This window comes from Ascaphus truei, chromosome 11 (genome assembly GCF_040206685.1).
Source record: "Ascaphus truei isolate aAscTru1 chromosome 11, aAscTru1.hap1, whole genome shotgun sequence".
NCBI lineage: Eukaryota > Metazoa > Chordata > Amphibia > Anura > Ascaphidae > Ascaphus > Ascaphus truei.
Window position 1 is genome coordinate 37,869,025 of NC_134493.1, and position 18,586 is coordinate 37,887,610.

The 18,586-nt window shown below is 46.8% G+C and overlaps 1 protein-coding gene across 7 annotated transcripts in view; it reads left to right on the forward strand.

Annotated features, from left to right (window-relative positions):
* Positions 1-2,418: 2,418 nt before the first annotated feature.
* Positions 2,419-18,586, forward strand: part of CASKIN1 (CASK interacting protein 1) — a 119,315-nt gene continuing 103,147 nt past the window's right edge. For 6 of the 7 annotated variants that reach the window (XM_075565701.1, XM_075565703.1, XM_075565702.1 and 3 more), the window contains exon 1: positions 2,419-3,084. In XM_075565701.1, coding sequence (XP_075421816.1) covers positions 2,991-3,084 — 94 coding nt within the window. In that variant the 5' untranslated portion in view covers positions 2,419-2,990. Of the gene's footprint in view, positions 3,085-18,170; positions 18,274-18,586 lie in introns of those variants that run through there. The other variant, XM_075565705.1, reaches the window with a different exon arrangement.

The following is an 18,586-nucleotide window of genomic DNA, read 5'->3' on the forward strand; positions in this document are numbered from 1 at the left end:
TGTTGTGTGATTGTAGCTATATATTATGCGTTGTGTGATTGTAGCTATGTATTATGCGTTGTCATTGTAGCTATGTATTATGTGTTGTGTGGTTGTAGCTATGTATTATGTGTTGTGTGATTGTAGCTATGTATTATGCGTTGTGTGATTGTAGCTATGTATTATGCATTGTGTGATTGTAGCTATGTATTATGTGTTGTGTTATTGTAGCTATGTATTGTGTGTTGTGTGATTGTAGCTATGTATTATGCGTTGTGTGATTGTAGCTATGTTTTATGTGTTGTGTGATTGTAGCTATGTATTATGTGTTGTGTTATTGTAGCTATGTATTATGTGTTGTGTTATTGTAGCTATGTATTATGTGTTGTGTGATTATAGCTATGTATTATGTGTTGTGTGATTGTAGCTATGTATTATGTGTTGTGTGATTATAGCTATGTATTATGCATTGTGTGATTGTAGCTATGTGTTGTGTGATTGTAGCTATGTGTTGTGTGATTGTAGCTATATATTATGCGTTGTCATTGTAGCTATGTATTATGCAAAGTGTAATTGTAGCTATGTATTATGCGTTGTGTGATTGCAGCGATGTATTATGCATTGTGTGATTGTAGCTATGTATTATGTGTTGTGTGGTTGTAGCTATGTATTTTGTTGTGTGATTGTAGCTATTTATTATGCGTTGTATGATTGTAGCTATGTATAGTATTATGTGTTGAGTGATTGTAGCTGTGTATTACATGTTGTGTCATTGTAGCTGGGGATTTTTTTGCTGTGTGATTATAGGTCTGGGTTAAGTGTGTTGTGTGATTGTAGTTGTGGGGTGTGTGTTGTTTCATTGTAACTGTGGATTGAGTGTTGTTTTAATGTAGCTGTTGGTTCAGTATTGTAATTGTAGCCCTGGGTTGTGTGCTGTGATTGTAGATGTGGGTTGTTGTGATTGTGGGTCTGGGTTGTGTTGTAATTTTAGCTGTGTTTTGTGCTGGTAGTAGCAGTTGGGTGTATAATTGTAACTGTAGGTTGTGTGTTATGTGACAGACAATCTGGGTTGTATGCTGTGTGATTGTATGTCTGTGTTGTGTGTTGCTGTGATTGTAGCTGTAGGTTGTGTGATTGTAGCTGTGGATTGTGTGTTATGTGAGTGTAGGTCTGTGTTGTGTGATTATAGCTGTAGATTGTAGGGTTGGGTTGTGTGATTTTAGGTCTGGGTTGTATGCTGCAGTGATTGTATGTCTTGTGTGATTCTAGCTGTGAATGTTATGTTGTGGGATTGTAGCTGTAGATTGTGTGATTCTGTGATTGTATTGTAGGGTTGGGTTGTGTGTTATGTGATTGCAGTTGTAGGTTGTGTGATTATATGTCTTCATTGTGTGTTGCTGTGATTGTAGCTGTAGGTTCTGCCCTGTGTTATTATAACTGTGAAGTTTGTGTTTTGTGATTGTGTTGTGTATCTTGATGTGTGCTGTGCGATTGTGTTGTAGGTTTTGATGTGTGCTGCACGATTGTGTTGCAGGTTTTGATGTGTGCTGTGTGATTGTGTTGTGGGTCTTGTCTTGGTGTGTGCTGTGTGATTGTGTTGTGGATCTTGCTGTGTGCTCTGTGATAGTGTTGTGGGTCTTGGAATGTGTTCTATTATTGTGCTGTGGGTCTTAGTGTGTGATTATGTTATGTATCTTGGTGTGTGTGTTGTGTGAATGTGTTGTTGGTCTTAGTGTGTGCTTTGTGTTGTGGGTCTTAGTGTGTGATTGTGTTGTGGGTCTTGGTGTGTGCTGTGTGATTGTGTTGTGGATCTTGGTGTGTGTGCTGTGTGAATGTTTTGTGAGTTTTAGTGTGTGCTGTGTGATTGTGTTGTGGGTCTTGGTGTGTGCTGTGGGAATGTGTTGTTGGTCTTAGTGTGTGCTTTGTGTTATGGGCCTTAGTGAGTGATTGTGTTGTGGGTCTTGGTGTGTGCTGTGTGATTGTGGATCTTGGTGTGTGTGCTGTGTGAATGTGTTGTGAGTTTTCGTGTGTGCTGTGTGATTGTATTGTGGGCTTGGTGTGTGCTGTGGGAATGTGTTGTTGGTCTTAGTGTGTGATTGTGTTGTGGGTCTTGGTGTGTGCTGTGGGAATGTGTTGTTGGTTTTAGTGTGTGATTGTGTTGTGGGTCTTGGTGTGTGCTGTGGGAATGTATTGTGGGCTTGGTGTGTGCTGTGGGAATGTGTTGTTGGTCTTAGTGTGTGATTGTGTTGTGGGTCTTGGTGTGTGCTGTGGGAATGTATTGTGGGTCTTGGTGTGTGCTGTGTGATTGTGGATCTTGGTGTGTGCTTTGTGATGGGCTTTGTGGATCCGCCTCTGGAGTCAGTGCAGCCAATGTATGGGGAGAGCGAGAGGGAGGGAGGAGATCAGGAGACAGAGAGAGGGGGGAGAGAGAGAGAGAGGGGGGAGAGAGGGGGGAGAAGGGAGAGAGAGACAGCAGAGATCCAGACACACACTCACACCCTTTCAGGAGACCCACATCCTTTAACACGAGCCCCTCTCATTTGCTGTCAGCCCGCACTATCTGAGAACACGGCATCCTGGGCTACCTCCCTGCAACGCCAGGGGGGAAGGAGGGAGGGGGGGAGGTAAGGGGGGAGATCCTACATCTGGGAACCTGCAGGACCCCCTTATCCGAGCCTGGGAAATACCACCCGAACCTGACCCCAGCATCTCAGCAGCCCCTGCCAGGATGGTGATTGCTGCTGCCCCCCTTGCAGTCTCATCCTGGCTCCTCCCGACTGGAGGTCTCCTCTGCACTCCCCCCCAGCACATCTGACACCCCCTCCCCAGCTCCCCCACTCGTGGGTCTTCGATCTCCATCACCCGTCACAACCTCTTCCTCACCACCACCCTCTTCCAAAAAGGATGCTCTGGCTGTAAGGACCAATCAACCCCTCGCAAGGTCCCCCCCATCCCCTCCCCACTGTGTCCTAATCCGACCCCCCCACCCCAAGACCTCAGAAGGCAGCAGGATGGGGAAGGACCAGGAGTTGCTCCAGGCGGTGAAGACCGAGGACCTGGGGCTGGTGCAGAAGATCCTACAGAGACCAAAGGCAGGCAAAGCCAGTGAGTAGGACCGGGATGCATTTAATTGGGTCTAATTCTTTAAAGGGATTAAATCGGCAAAGGATGGATGATCAGGCCGGGGAGGTCCCAGCCAGAGCTGCCAGTGGCTTTTTTATCACCCTCTACCCTGGAATCCACAACTGGTGTGACCAGGATTTGCCCCATTTGGGTGACATGCAGGGAATGTTGCATGGGGGCTGGGGGGAGGCATCTGGGATTCCGTGTTGGAGGGAGGGGTCTGCAAAGCAAGCGATGTCAGTGCTCTCCAGCAATCAAGGAGTTAAGGCATGTACAAACACAACATGCATGTCACCTTTTGGGTGACATGCATGGAGTAGGCTGGGGGTGGGTGTTGGGCTGGGGTGTATGTGAATAACCAATTGCATTGTGTACACTTCCTCCATTGAATGGGGCTGATTTAGTTGGATAAGGATGTGTGCATATAATGCCCACCCTTCTTTGCATACAATATGTATTGCGGGGTGTACAGCAGGGGGTGCCTGGGCCCTGCTTCCCCTCCCTATGCAGGAGGGGACAGTAGCTGGACCTCCCCAGCACTGCTAACCAACACAATTGCACAGGATGTGATGGTAGGGGACCTGCATTGGATGCTGTTAGCTCCTCAATGCTGAAGATGCACAATTAATGGCAGCTTCTCCTATCCACCCCCCCCCCCCCCCCAATCCCCCCCAACCCCCCTTCGCCCTCCTCCAGCATGGAAAGAGTTAATGCAGTTATAGTGCCAAATGGTGCTCAGCTGGTCTGGCTGGGGACAAGGGTGAGAGGGAAAATGTTCCAATCTGCATCAGTGGCACACAGATAAGGATGGGTGAGGGGTGTGCTATGGATGCTGGGTGCTTGCTGCAGGATGCAGTGGGTGGGAGGGGACAGACTCAGGATGGAGGAAGCTGGGGGGTTTCTGGAACATCTTTTCGCGATGGGTGTGAGGCTTAACCTTTTTTTTTTTTGGCTTTGAGTTTTTGAAGTAGGTTTCTCATATAAGGTTAAGGGCAGGGACAGTGTGGGGGCAAAGACCACCCTTCTCTGGGGTCCAGTCTCAGAGACACACGTCTTCTATGTGCCTGGGGACTGGGCTCCGGTAGGTTTGACTCTGAGGACCATATTTACATGAAGGTTTAGCGTCAGAGAACCATGTGTCTTTCTATTTGCGGGAGATCACCCTTCTCTAGGATATTTGAGTTTGGAGACCACCTTTCTCTTATGGGCCTGAAAAGCATCTGTCTTATCTTGTGGCTTTAACAATCCTCCTTCCTTTCTGACAACCTCTACAGAAGGACACACATATACAGTATATGCTGATTGTAGAGTTGGCCAGCTGGGGATGGCTGTGTGATGGGTCATTTCAATTGCTTTAGGCACTTTGATTATTGGCTTGGTGAGCAATCAGAAGTCCCCTGGAGCAAGCTGCTCACAGTAGACTGAGCAAAGCATTTGATCAACATGGAAGAGAGGCCGTGGTACTCTTCCATCCGTGGTACTCTTCCATCCGTGGTACTCTTCCATGCTCCACGAACCAGCTCCACTAACAAATGATTCGCTTTTTTGGAACATAGCATCAGCCAGGTTTGCAACACGTTATACTAGAGATGGGGTGGCCAACTCCAGTCTTCGACTGAGCCACTGATTGAGCAACCTGTGCTAAAGCAGGGATATCCTGAAAACCTGACCTGTTGGTAGCCCTTGAGGACTGGCGTTGGCCACTCCTGTAGTAGAAGGACCAACAACGCATTGCAAATCAAGAATTCATCATAGTGAAAAGGGGGCAGATGGAATCCATGTTCCAAAGAGCTTACAATCAAATAGCATGATATCCAAAAACAGTCAGAATAATTATCCGATTCCTCGTTACTGTCACATCTTCCGACATCAGATTGTATTATTATCACATGTTCTGGAGAAAAAAAAGGATATAAAGTAAAATACGTGGAGGTCATAAAAAATGTCCACCACCCATTATGTGTTTTTTTTCTCAGAGCTGCCTTAAAACTCCACCTTCATTGCAGTGTCATTGGAATAACCACACATCCTTCTTACCCCCTTCCCTGCCAGAGGGGTCTGTGCTGCATCCTTGTGCTATTTGCTGCAGACGTCTCTGCCCGCGACGGTGTCAGCAGCAAATATAGGTCACAATATCCATGGGATTCATAGTATATACAATTGCCATATACAGGCAGCCCTCGGTTATCCAACGGAATCCGTTCTGGAAGTAGCATCGGATAGTGAAACCGTTGTAAAGTGAGTCCCATGTTAATCAGTGGCGGTGAGCGCTGGATAACGCATTCAGGCATCGAAACACAGCCCTCAGGGCTGCGTTGTAAAGCGTTGGATATGCCATTCGTTGTAAAGTGAAACGATGGATAACGAGGACTACCTGTACAGTATATGGTTTTGAGGCCCAAACAAATGAAAATCCCTTTAAATGTATCTGTGATTCACTGTAGGTTGCGATACCGTTTAATAAGCAAACAATGGAGTATTTACTACACAATAATGTGTACAACCCATCTCTCTGTGAAGTGCTCAAAGATCTTGTTGGCCCCACAACAAGTTACAGAAAACCCTACAGTGAACTTACACTATGAGAAGTTTGTAATACAATAACTATCCAGTGTGGTTTGATTTCCAGTATTTAAGTGCGAGCGTTCACCTGAATACCTACTATGAATTTAAAAGCCGCACTGAAGCCTTGAACCACATGCATCCAGACAGCTCAGGTACATGAGGTGTACGTTTGCATACCTGTAATAAGGCTACAATGAATGGTAACAATGTAATTACTAGAACAGCCACGTACCGCGCTGCTATCAGATATCAAGTGGACATACAAGGTTTAGTGCCAAAACAGTTAAGATATAAATCCAATATTTCTTTTTTTTTTGTTTTAATATATTTTTTATTGGGTTTACAAGCATTAAGCAACAACTTTACAGCATTACAATACGGAAAAAACTATAAGATACACAGAAAAACACACTTTTATACAACATTATTTTTAGTGTTGCTCATCATACTTATGATTTCAAAATTCAACACATTAACACAAATAATAATAAAAAGAAATTAACAAATAGCATTTTCAAAGATTAACATCAAAGCTATCCCACACAGCCTCCGAACAGAATGTGGCATATGATTCCCCATTTACTAGAAAATTCAATATTTCAATGTAATACAGGCATACCCCGCATTAACGTACGCAATGGGACCGGAGCATGTATGTAAAGCGAAAATGTACTTAAAGTGAAGCACTACCTTTTCCCCACTTATTGATGCATGTACTGTACTGCAATCGTTATATACGTGCATAACTGATGTAAATAAGGCATTTGTAACAGGCTCTATAGTCTCCCCGCTTGCGCACAGCTTCGGTACAGGTAGGGAGCCAGTATTGCTGTTCAGGACGTGATGACAGGCGCATGCGTGAGCTGCCGTTTGCCTAATGGGCGATATGTACTTACTCGCGAGTGTACTTAAAGTGAGTGTACTTAAAGCGGGGTATGCCTGTATGATGATTCCAAAAGTATGCTGGTGCTTGGAATGTTTTCAAATGATATAGATCTGCATTTTATAGACCAATGTTTTATTTCATCTAAACTAAGGTCTGACATTGTGTGAACCTTCTCCATAAATTCTAATTGGAGCCTAATCTCTGCTATTGGGTTTCCAGGAGACTGTGTCAGGTAGAGGTTTGATCATAAGGTATTGCACTGTGAAATTATAATTAGTGGATAGGTGAATACACACACACACACACACACACACACACACACACACACACACACACACACACACACACACACACACACACACACACACACACACACACACACACACACACACACACACACACACTTGACTGATTCCCTTCTACTGTATAAAAATACTTTTACCTGAGCTCCGTTATAAACCATATTGTAAGTATACAATTGTTATAGGAGGTGATATCTCTTAGCGTTCTTCGTAAATGAAGTTCTCATGTAATCTCACAGATTTCTTCGTCAGGTGTACACCTCGGGGGTTCATCATTCTTGAGTACAATTGAAGAAAAAACCTATGAGGTTTCCAAAACGTTGTACAGCTATGCAGGCATACCCCGCATTAACGTACTGTACGCAATGGGTCCAGAGCATGTATGTAAAGCGAAAATGTACTTAAAGTGAAGCACTACCTTTTTCCCACTTATCGATGCATGTACTGTACTGCAATCGTCATATACGTGCATAACTGATGTAAATAACGCATTTGTAACTGGCTCTATAGTCTCCCCGCTTGCGCACAGCTTCGGTACAGGTAGGGAGCCGGTATTGCGGTTTAGGACGTGCTGACAGGCGCATACGCCAGCTGCCAATTGCCTATTGGGCAATATGTCCTTACTCGCGAGTGTACTTAAAGTGAGTGTCCTTAAACCGGGGTATGTCTGTAATTTCATCTATGAAGAACTGTGATAATTGCAGTCCCCTAGTAGGTAGCACACCCTACTACGACTGTACATTTCTCCACGATCCATATGGCGAATAGAATTTTGAACTGCAAGAATAGGGATCCCTGCAAAGCAATCCATTGCTGGACTCTCTGGCAGTGAAGGGGTTAGAAGTGGTATAGAATAATGCAGGGATGGCCAACTTCAGTCCTCAAGAGCCATCAACAGGTCAGGTTTTCAGGCTATCCCAGCTTCAGCACCGGTCGTGCTCAGTTTTCTCTGATTAAGCCACCTGTACTGAAGCAGCAATATCCAGAAAACTTGACCTGTTGGTAGCTCTTGAGGGCTGGAGTTGGCTACGCCTGGAATAATGTATCTTAACCTGGTACATAAAAGAGTTAATGCTTGGAAATCCCATGCTCTTCCATGACCAGCGTGCGCTGATTTCTAGCTGGCTATTCTGGTGTTGGGGGTTCGGTTAAAGGAGATGAGCAAACTGCTGCACTTTCTCCAAATATGGAAACAGTCAGCAAAGTGGCTTTATCTGGAGTGCTGCACATTTATCTTAACTGCTGAATAACCCAGCTTGTCTCTGTCTTTTGTTATAGAGCTAAACTCTCTACTGCACTTTTCAAAATCTCACCCAAGTACGAGCGAGCGCACTTTTGCCCCTTCACAGATGTGAGGGACTCGTTAAATTAGGATGGGAAGTTAAATTGTGCAGTTCCACTAAGCCAGGGGTGGCCAACTCCAGTCCTCAAATGCCACCAACAGGTCAGGATTTCAGGCTATCACTGCTTCAGCACAGATGGCTCAATCAGTGGCTCAGTCAAAGAGCCTGCTTCAGCACAGGTGGCTCAATCAGTGGCTCAGGCTTTGACTGAGCCACTGATTGAGCCACCTGTGCTGAAGCAGGGATATCCTGAAAACCTGACCTGTTGGTGGCCCTTGAGGACTAGAGTTGCCCACACATACACCAAGCACACCCCGCTGTTTTCCATGTTTCAGCGATTCACATACCGTTTGTGACGTTCACTAGCATTTGTGTATTTTAGAGTAATGTTGATTTAAAAAAAACAAAAAAAAAAACACTGTTTTCTTTTGCTGGAGACTTAAAAATCTCCTGAATTTATGTTTTTATGGCATCCTTTTTCTGAGACTCCGAGAAACGGAAACGTTTTAGCGTCCTGCCGTGGACGCATCTTAATCACCCGGGAACACGGACACCACAGAATGCTTGTAACCAGAAAAAGTACCAGATTAACGATGTTTAATTCTTTTTACAGTGAGATAAAGAATCTCCAAGAAGAGTACTTAAGTACTTTAAAAGCAGAGTCCCCAGCAGCGTTAATTCACGTTAAGCGATTTTCCACTGGCTATCTATGGCAGCGGTGTTAAAACGGATAGCTTTGGTTACACAGACACCAGCAGCAGTGCCGGGCAGATCTAGTAAACAAGGCCACGTGATGCGTTTCTGCCCAGATACCAGAAAACAGCATTTTATAGCATTGCTTGCCGCCATGTTGCCTGGACACAGTAACATTGAGGCAGGATGGACTTGCACTGCTCATCCAGGCGCTCCCACCATATGGCAGTTACTGTTCCAGAAGAGGAGTGCGCACTGAGTGTTACATGCTATGTCAATAAGCCTTATTTATTCACTGTCTGCAAAAAGGTGGCAAGAGTAAATATCCCCCTCCTGCCAGCAGCTCTGTAGCCTGTATTGATATTGAAGTGCGGCTTCACTTAGTCAGTAGTCCATTGAGTATTTGTTTATGTTCTTGAACAGGGGTGGAACACTCCAGTCCTCACGGGCCACCAACGGGTAGGGTGGCCAGGTGGCTTCTCCACAAATACTGGACATTATGGTGAAAGGTGCGACGCCCTCGAGACATACACGCGCCTCTCTGCTCCATGCTATTTCCTTCTCTCCTTGGCCACACCCCCAGGCTCCTGACACCTCCTGCTGATTGGCTGCAGCAGCAGCATTACCCAGCAGCAGCCAATCAAGATGGAGGAAGTTGCCCAGCCCTGCTCTCTCCTTGCTCGTGGAAATCCCGCGGCCGGTCAGGTCACTATGTCCAGAGAGGTAATACTTGTATACACATACACGCCCAGAGAGGTAATACTGGTATACACCTACACGCCCAGAGAGGTAATACCGGTATACACATACACGCCCAGAGAGGTAATACCGGTATACACATACACGCCCAGAGAGGTAATACCGGTATACACATACACGCCCAGAGAGGTAATACCAGTATACACATACACGCCCAGAGAGGTAATACTGGTATACACATACACGCCCAGAGAGGTAATACCGGTATACACATACACGCCCAGAGAGGTAATACCAGTATACACATACACGCCCAGAGAGGTAATACCGGTATACACATACACGCCCAGAGAGGTAATACCGGTATACACATACACGCCCAGAGAGGTAATACTGGTATACACATACACGCCCAGAGAGGTAATACGGTATACACATACACACCCAGAGAGGTAATACCGGTATACACATACACGCTCAGAGAGGTAATACTGGTATACACATACACGCCCAGAGAGGTAATACTGGTATACACATACACACCCAGAGAGGTAATACCGGTATACACATACACGCCCAGAGAGGTAATACGGTATACACATACACACCCAGAGAGGTAATACCGGTATACACATACACACCCAGAGAGGTAATACCAATATACACATACACGCCCAGAGAGGTAATACCGGTATACGCATACACGCCCAGAGAGGTAATACTGGTATACACATACACACCCAGAGAGGTAATACCGGTATACACATACACGCCCAGAGAGGTAATACTGGTATACACATACACACCCAGAGAGGTAATACCGGTATACACATACACGCCCAGAGAGGTAATACCGGTATACACATACACGCCCAGAGAGGTAATACCGGTATACACATACACGCCCAGAGAGGTAATACCGGTATACACATACACGCCCAGAGAGGTAATACCGGTATACACACACACGCCCAGAGAGGTAATACCGGTATACACATACACGCCCAGAGAGGTAATACCGGTATACACATACACGCCCAGAGAGGTAATACCGGTATACACATACATGTCCAGAGAGGTAATACGGTATACACATACACGCCCAGGGAGGTAATACCGGTATACACTTACACGCCCAGAGAGGTAATACCGGTATACACTTACACGCCCAGAGAGGTAATACCGGTGTACACATACACGCCCAGAGAGGTAATACCGGTATACACATACACACCCAGAGAGGTAATACCGATATACACATACACGCCCAGAGAGGTAATACCGGTATACACATACACTCCCAGAGAGGTAATACGGTATACACATACACGCCCAGGGAGGTAATACCGGTATACACTTACACGCCCAGAGAGGTAATACTGGTGTACACATACACGCCCAGAGAGGTAATACCGTTATACACATACACGCCCAGAGAGGTAATACCGGTATACACATACACGTCCAGAGAGGTAATACCGGTATACACATACACGCCCAGGGAGGTAATACCTGTACATACGTACACGCCCAGAGAGGTAATACCGGTATACACTTACACGCCCAGAGAGGTAATACCGGTATACACATACACGCCCAGAGAGGTAATACCGGTATACACATACACGCCCAGAGAGGTAATACCGGTATACACATACATGTCCAGTATTACCTCTAATTTTTTACTGGACAGAGTTTCCAGATACAGGACAGTCCGGTTCAATACTGGACACCTGGCATACCCTACCAACAGGCCAGGTATTAAGGATATCACAGCTTCAGCACAGGTGGCTCAATCAGTGGCTCAGTCAAAGACTGAGCCACCTGTGCTGAAGCAGGGACTAATTGATCCACCTGTGCTGAAGCAGGGATATCCTCAAAACCTGACCTGTTGGTGGCCCTTGAGGACTGGAGTTGGCCGCCCCTGCTCTTGAAGTTCCAACCCATTATAATAACAACAAAAAGCTATTTCTGCTGATTTTAATTTTTCCAAACATTTTTATGCATTACGCTCTTTATTTCGTTTAGGCAGCAAAATAGGCAGACTGGGCTGAACAAGTGGATCTTATGGGACCGTTTCCTTGTTAGTCCTTGTGGGGGTGTAAAAATGGCAGACCTTTTGCGTTCTCCAAACAGTGGCAGTTTTGTTCACACCAGATTAACCCCAATATCAGCTCCTTATGACCTTAGGCTCGTCACGTTCATGTCTCTCAAATTGGAGCGTACGGTCTCCAGGGAAGAGAGACTAAGTGTTCCTATGTGTGCTTCTGCCTAATATTCAATATTGAAAGCTGCAGGTGAAGGGAACACAGTTGGGTTACAGGAAAACCAAACAATATCGTACAACCCTACACGTGTTTTTTTTTTTTTTTTAAATAAATCAGTTCTGTACTATGAGAAAATATATGTAGAATTTGTTTTAAACTTCTCTAAATTAACATTTTAATATATTATAATGTAACAAGCATTGTTTGTTTCTATAGCAACCATTTACAAAGTCACATCCCCTTCCTCTTCTGAAACAGACTCTGGCACCCACTTTTTGAGCCCTGTCCTCTCTCTGGCAGTGCACCAATTGTATCTAGTCACTGCCTGGTCACATGATCTTCCCCACAGAACTTTGCATCTTTGGTCCTCTTCTGCTGCACTGACAGCCATTTAGTGAACCCCCGAGCTGAATCTTCGCCGATCCATCACAGGAGAACAGATCGATCGGCAACTTAGCTAATTACTTATCATTGTGAGGATTGTATTGCTGCGCATATTAAAGGGGGGGGGGGGGGGCGGGACTGGCAGCTTGGCCTGCTGCTTCCATTTACAGAGGAGAAAGTCCTACTGGAACCTTCTAAACTGAAAGTGGACTAGTTAGTGAGGCCTGATGGGATACATCAAAGGGAATTAACACTTTGAGTACCCAATGAAGTTGCCACCTCGTCATGGAGTCTGTCACTCTATCGGAAGTGGCTTGTGTCCGACGGATTGAGCTCATATTCTTGGGGAGATCATGTTCGGCGTTCCCGTGGAGCCCCGATAGCGCTGCAGCCGGCAGAGGAATGGAAGAGTCGGACTCCGCCGCTTCCGTTAATGTCACCAGTGAGCGAGGAGCGGTCACGTGATCGTAATGTGGCAGAGGGGCTGGGAGACTGGTGACGTTGCCCAGTTCGGCACTCAAAGGGTTAAAAGAGCTTGGGAGGGGGGGGGGAGGGATGTGGGCAATAACAGAACAATTTAACCAGTCACTATTAAAGACAATTTTTTTTTTACAGAGGATTGAAGCAGGGGGTCTCCGGAACTGAACCCCGTTAATTTCAGCTCCAGGCACCCCCTGCTTCTTGGGATACAGACCTCCATAGGGGGTGCCGGTAGCTGCTCCGCTCAGCTAGCAGGGCTCACATAATGGCCACTTTTCAAAGCTCTCGCTCCCGTCATGGCCCCGCCCCTGCGCATCCCATCGCTCCCTTACAGAGCGACGAACGCGGCTTTTATCTGTGCACGCACCAGCAGGCCGCCAGGCGTGCGTGCAGCAGTTAATACTGAGGCTGGGGCCATTGTTCTGCAGACCGCGCGGAGGCGTCCGCACGCTGAGCGATCAGACTGCCTTAAGGTGGTGACCGCGTCCACGCAGCGTGTGGGCGCGTCTGCACCGAAGTGGGAGGGACGCGCGTTGCGGAATAAATCAGTTCAAACTGATTTCTTGGCGCGACAGGCCGGTCACGTGAGCGGTTCGCGCAATGAGGCTCGAACCAGCTCCGTGACGGCCCTAGGCACGCCCCCCCCACCATGACCAGGGAAAGCACCCGCTTTCCCACAGCCTCCGCTCGCCTCTGCGCAGGCGAAGGCATCACCATGGCCCCAGCCTAAGTCTTATCAGGAGGGACTGAAGGACCGTAATATGTGCAGCTTAGAGGAGAAGGGAGACGGGGGGTATGATAGAAAAGGGTTTCAGCAAGGTACAGGAGGGAAGCACGTTTCAGAGAGAGAGAAGAGCTAGAACAAGAGGTCGTTCTCTGACGCTGGAGGGCGGCAGCTCAGAGGAAATGTAAGAAGGTATTTCCACAGGGAAAGGGTGGTGGATACGTGGATTAGCCTCCCAGCAGAGGTGGTAGAGGATAATACAGTAAGGGAATTCCATCATGCTTGGGATAGGTAGAAGGCTAAATCCTAAATATGAAAGAAACCCCCAAGGATCAAATCGGGTCATAGATATTACAGCAGATAGGGGTCCAAGCGGCTCTTATCTGCTGTCACATTCTCTGTTTCTATGTTTAACCCCTTGTTGGCGGAGTGGTTTGCGATGCCCTTCTTGCTCTTAATACCGTCACTTCCCCCGTCCCCTGTGTCCGTAACCTTTCCTAGTGACTGGACTTGTACAGGAAGTTTATCGGGTTTGTTTGCGACAGATTCCTTTCCAATGGGATCTCAATTTATCCCATAATAAAACTCGCCCCTCCGTGCGCGTTTCCATGGAAACATGGAGACTGCGGTGTAAAAATATGTTAATTCTCTGAACCCTGGGCCAGGGGAAGGGGCGAAAAAAAGAAGGAATTAATACAGCAACCTGAGTAATTAATTAGATTGCCTGAAAGCGCCTCTGAATGTGGATTGGAAAAGCACAGCACATATTTAGTGTGTAGAGAACTTCTAATGGGAATAATTAAATAATCTTCCTAATGCATCAAATCACCGTCACAATGTATCTTCTTCCAAGCAGCTCCCTGAACATATGAGGAGCACACGCTGCGCACATCAGGCTCACCCGCCTCGCCAGAGGAACGTGAGCCCTCTGCTTCCACATACAGCTAAATCAAATATACAGGCACATACATCTCACCCCTTCCTAATACACAGACATCAGGTACTCACCTCCTCCTAATACACAGACACTTGGGACACATACTTCTCACCCCTTCCTAATACACAGACATCAGGTACTCACCTCCTCCTAATACACAGATACCTGGGACACATACTTCTCACCCCTTTCTAATACACAGACATCAGGTACTCGCCTCTTCCTTATACACAAATATCAGGTACTCACCCCTTCCTAATACACAGACACCTGGGACACATACTTATCACCCCTCCTAATACACAGACATCAGGTACTCACCTCTTCCTAATACACAGACACCGGGGACACATCTCTCACCCCTTCCTAATACACAGATACCAGGGACACATACCTCACACCTCCTCCAGTCGAAGACTGAGCCACCTGTGCTGAAGCAGGGATATTCTGAAAACCTGACCTATTGGTAGCCCTTGAGGACTGGAGTTGGCTACCCCCGGTCTATAGGGTCACAAAGTTCCAAGGATCGCCCTAATTATTAGGAGCATCTTTAGCAGGGTGATGATAAAACCTAGGCCACAGTTTCTTCAGATCTTCCTCCTCGTGCCACCCTTAGGTCGCGCTTATACCGGCGGCGGGCGTGCGCACGATGCTGCGCGCCGCTGGAACAAATGTATGTACTGCAGCTGCCCATAGTTCACGCGCGGCGCTACAGAGTGACCGCGCGAGCTTCCCCCAAGCAGATTTTCGATTTTGACACGCGGCAGTCGCGTCACGTGAGCGGTTCAGTCAATGAGGGCGAACCGCTCATGGCCACGCCTCCGCCACGCCTCTGTCTCCTCCTGCCTGCAGTGCAGGTTTCGGGCGTGCTCATCGTCATAGTGACATCACGAGGGCGCTCGCACGGACCGGGTATAATCAAGGCCTAACTCACAGACAAGCAAGATGGGATTACAGAACCAGGAGCGGATCATTAGCACGCGCGGAGCTGGATTCGTAGCTCCAAAATACTGGAGGAGTGGATCCTCGGTTTATTGGCAGCCCTCATTGCAGATTGCCATTCACCAGGCGTACCAATCAGTGGGTTCACTGGGAGGAGCTGGGTCATCCCTACTCCCCCATTGCAAGGATGTCAACATCTAAGGGCAGAAATCAGTGAGATTGGGAGGTTCTGTACCAGAAGAAGGCAATTTAATGGAACAACTCTGACCATTCTCCATCATTTTCATTCCTGCTCCGTGAAGAGACCCGACGTTACGTCCCGGATCCCCGGGGAAATGCTGTCACCTGTACAGGATAGGGAACCATTTCCCATAATGCCTTTTGGCTGTGCGGCTAGGGTTGCCAGGTGTCCAGTATTGAACCGTACTCTCCTGTATTTGGACACACTGTCCAGTAAAAAAAATGAACGGTAATAGTGGATATGTATGTGTATACCGGTATTACCTCTCTGGACATGCATGTGTATACCGGTATTACCTCTCTGGGCGTGTGTGTGTATACCGGTATTACCTCTCTGGGCGTGTATGTGTATACCGGTATTACCTCTCTGGGCGTGTATGTGTATACCGGTATTACCTCTCTGGGCGTGTATGTGTATACTGGTATTACCTCTCTGGACATGTATGTGTATACCGGTATTACCTCTCTGGGCGTGTATGTGTATACCGGTATTACCTCTCTGGGCGTGTATGTGTATACCGGTATTACCTCTCTGGACGTGTATGTGTATACCGGTATTACCTCTCTGGGCGTGTATGTGTATACCGGTATTACCTCTCTGGGCGTGTATGTGTATACCGGTATTACCTCTCTGGGCGTGTATGTGTATACCGGTATTACCTCTCTGGGCGTGTATGTGTATACCGGTATTACCTCTCTGGGCGTGTATGTGTATACCGGTATTACCTCTCTGGGCGTGTATGTGTATACCGGTATTACATCTCTGGACGTGTATGTGTATATTGGTATTACCTCTCTGGGCGTGTATGTGTATACCGGTATTACCTCTCTGGGCGTGTATGTGTATACCGGTATTACCTCTCTGGGCGTGTATGTGTATACCGGTATTACATCTCTGGACATGTATGTGTATATTGGTATTACCTCTCTGGGCGTGTATGTGTATACCGGTATTACCTCTCTGGGCGTGTATGTGTATACCGGTATTACCTCTCTGGGCGTGTATGTGTATACCGGTATTACATCTCTGGACGTGTATGTGTATATTGGTATTACCTCTCTGGGTGTGTATGTGTATACCGGGATTACCTCTCTGGGCGTGTATGTGTATACCGGTATTACCTCTCTGGGCGTGTATGTGTACACCGGTATTACCTCTGTGGACATGTATGTGTATACCGGTATTACCTCTGTGGACATGTATGTGTATACCGGTATTACCTCTGTGTACATGTATGTGTATACCGGTATTACCTCTCTGGAGATGTATGTGTATACCGGTATTACCTCTCTGGACGTGTATGTGTATATCGGTATCACCTCTCTGGGCGTGTATGTGTATACCAGTATTACCTCTCTGGGCGTGTATGTGTATACCGGTATTACCTCTCTGGGCGTGTATGTGTATACCGATATTACCTCTCTGGACGTGTATGTGTATACCGATATTACCTCTCTGGACGTGTATGTGTATACCGGTATTACCTCTCTGGGTGAGTATGTGTATACCGGTATTACCTCTCTGGGCGTGTATGTGTATACCGGTATTACCTCTCTGGGTGTGTATGTGTATACCGGTATTACCTCTCTGGGCGTGTATGTGTATACCAGTATCACCTCTCTGGGCGTGTATGTGTATACCGGTATTACCTCTCTGGGTCTGTATGTGTATACCGGTATTACCTCTCTGGGCGTGTATGTGTATACCGGTATTACCTCTCTGGACGTGTATGTGTATACCGGTATTACCTCACTGGACATGTATGTGTATACCGGTATTACCTCTCTGGACATGTATGTGTATACCGGTATTACCTCTCTGGACATGTATGTGTATACTGATATTACCTTTCTGGACTTAGTGACCTGACCGGCTTGGGGGGCCGCGGGATTTCTCCCGAGCAGGGCTGTTGCTAGGGGGCTGGGCAACTTCCTCCATCCTGATTGGCTGCTGCTGGGTAATGCAGCTAATCAGGAGGAGGTTAACACACATTCCCAGCTAGCTCAAACGTCTGACTGGTAACAGTTGTATGGAGGTAGATGGCACCTCCCCCCAGAGCTCACTCCTCCTCACCTTTATAACTTGGGAGGTCTTTTCACTTTTCTGCAAGAACAGGACCTACTATGGTTCTTTCCCCTCATACAGAGGTAACAGGAAGGGCTCACAGTGTAGTGTAGGACCTGCATTTTTGGTTATAGCTTGACGTTGGTATGCAGGCTTACGACGCTTTGACCAAAGGGTTAAACTAAATAACCAAGTAATTATTATTATTATTGAAGTATTTAAACTTTATACTTCTTACCATATGTTTTGTCAATTGGATGTAGCATTGGGCACCCCTGTCTTTTGTTGTAATCAGGAGGTGGTGTCAGGAGCATGGGGGTGGGGCCAAGGAGAGGAGGAAACATCATGGAGCGGAGAGGTGTGCGTGTCGCACCTTTCACCATCGTGTCCAGTATTTTTGGGGAAGCCGCCTGGCATCGCTATGTACGGCTGTAGCCAGGCTGTGTGCCACACGCGGTTGGCACAGTTACTCTTCACATCGGGATACCAGAAGGTTTTCTTGTCCTTGAGGTTTAGAGAGGGATTATCTGAACGGATCACTCCCTAACAAAGCCCTGTATTCTCTGGTCCGGCTGAGAGCAATATTGTATTGTTCTGAGGCTTGGAAGCAGCATTGGAATGTTTCCGTTCCTGGGCTGTGCAGGGTGAGTATGACAGGGCAGCATTTTCCATAACTTGGTGTAGGGGGGAGGCTGTTTTTTGGGCAGCAAAAGGGCACTCCCATTTAGAAACAGCAATGGGAGTGCGCTCACCTATGTAACATCTTTTTATGTCCCTCCCCCAATTTAAACTTAATTGTTGAATATCATATTTACCTTCAACTGTTGCGTGTGTGTGCGGTGTCTGTGATGTAGTCCTGGTACCAGGATGTCTGGGGCACTCGGTGGCCAGTCCAGCACCGTAAGGGTTAAGATACATTTATACCCTTTGCTTCTAGAGAAGCCAGCAATTAGTATA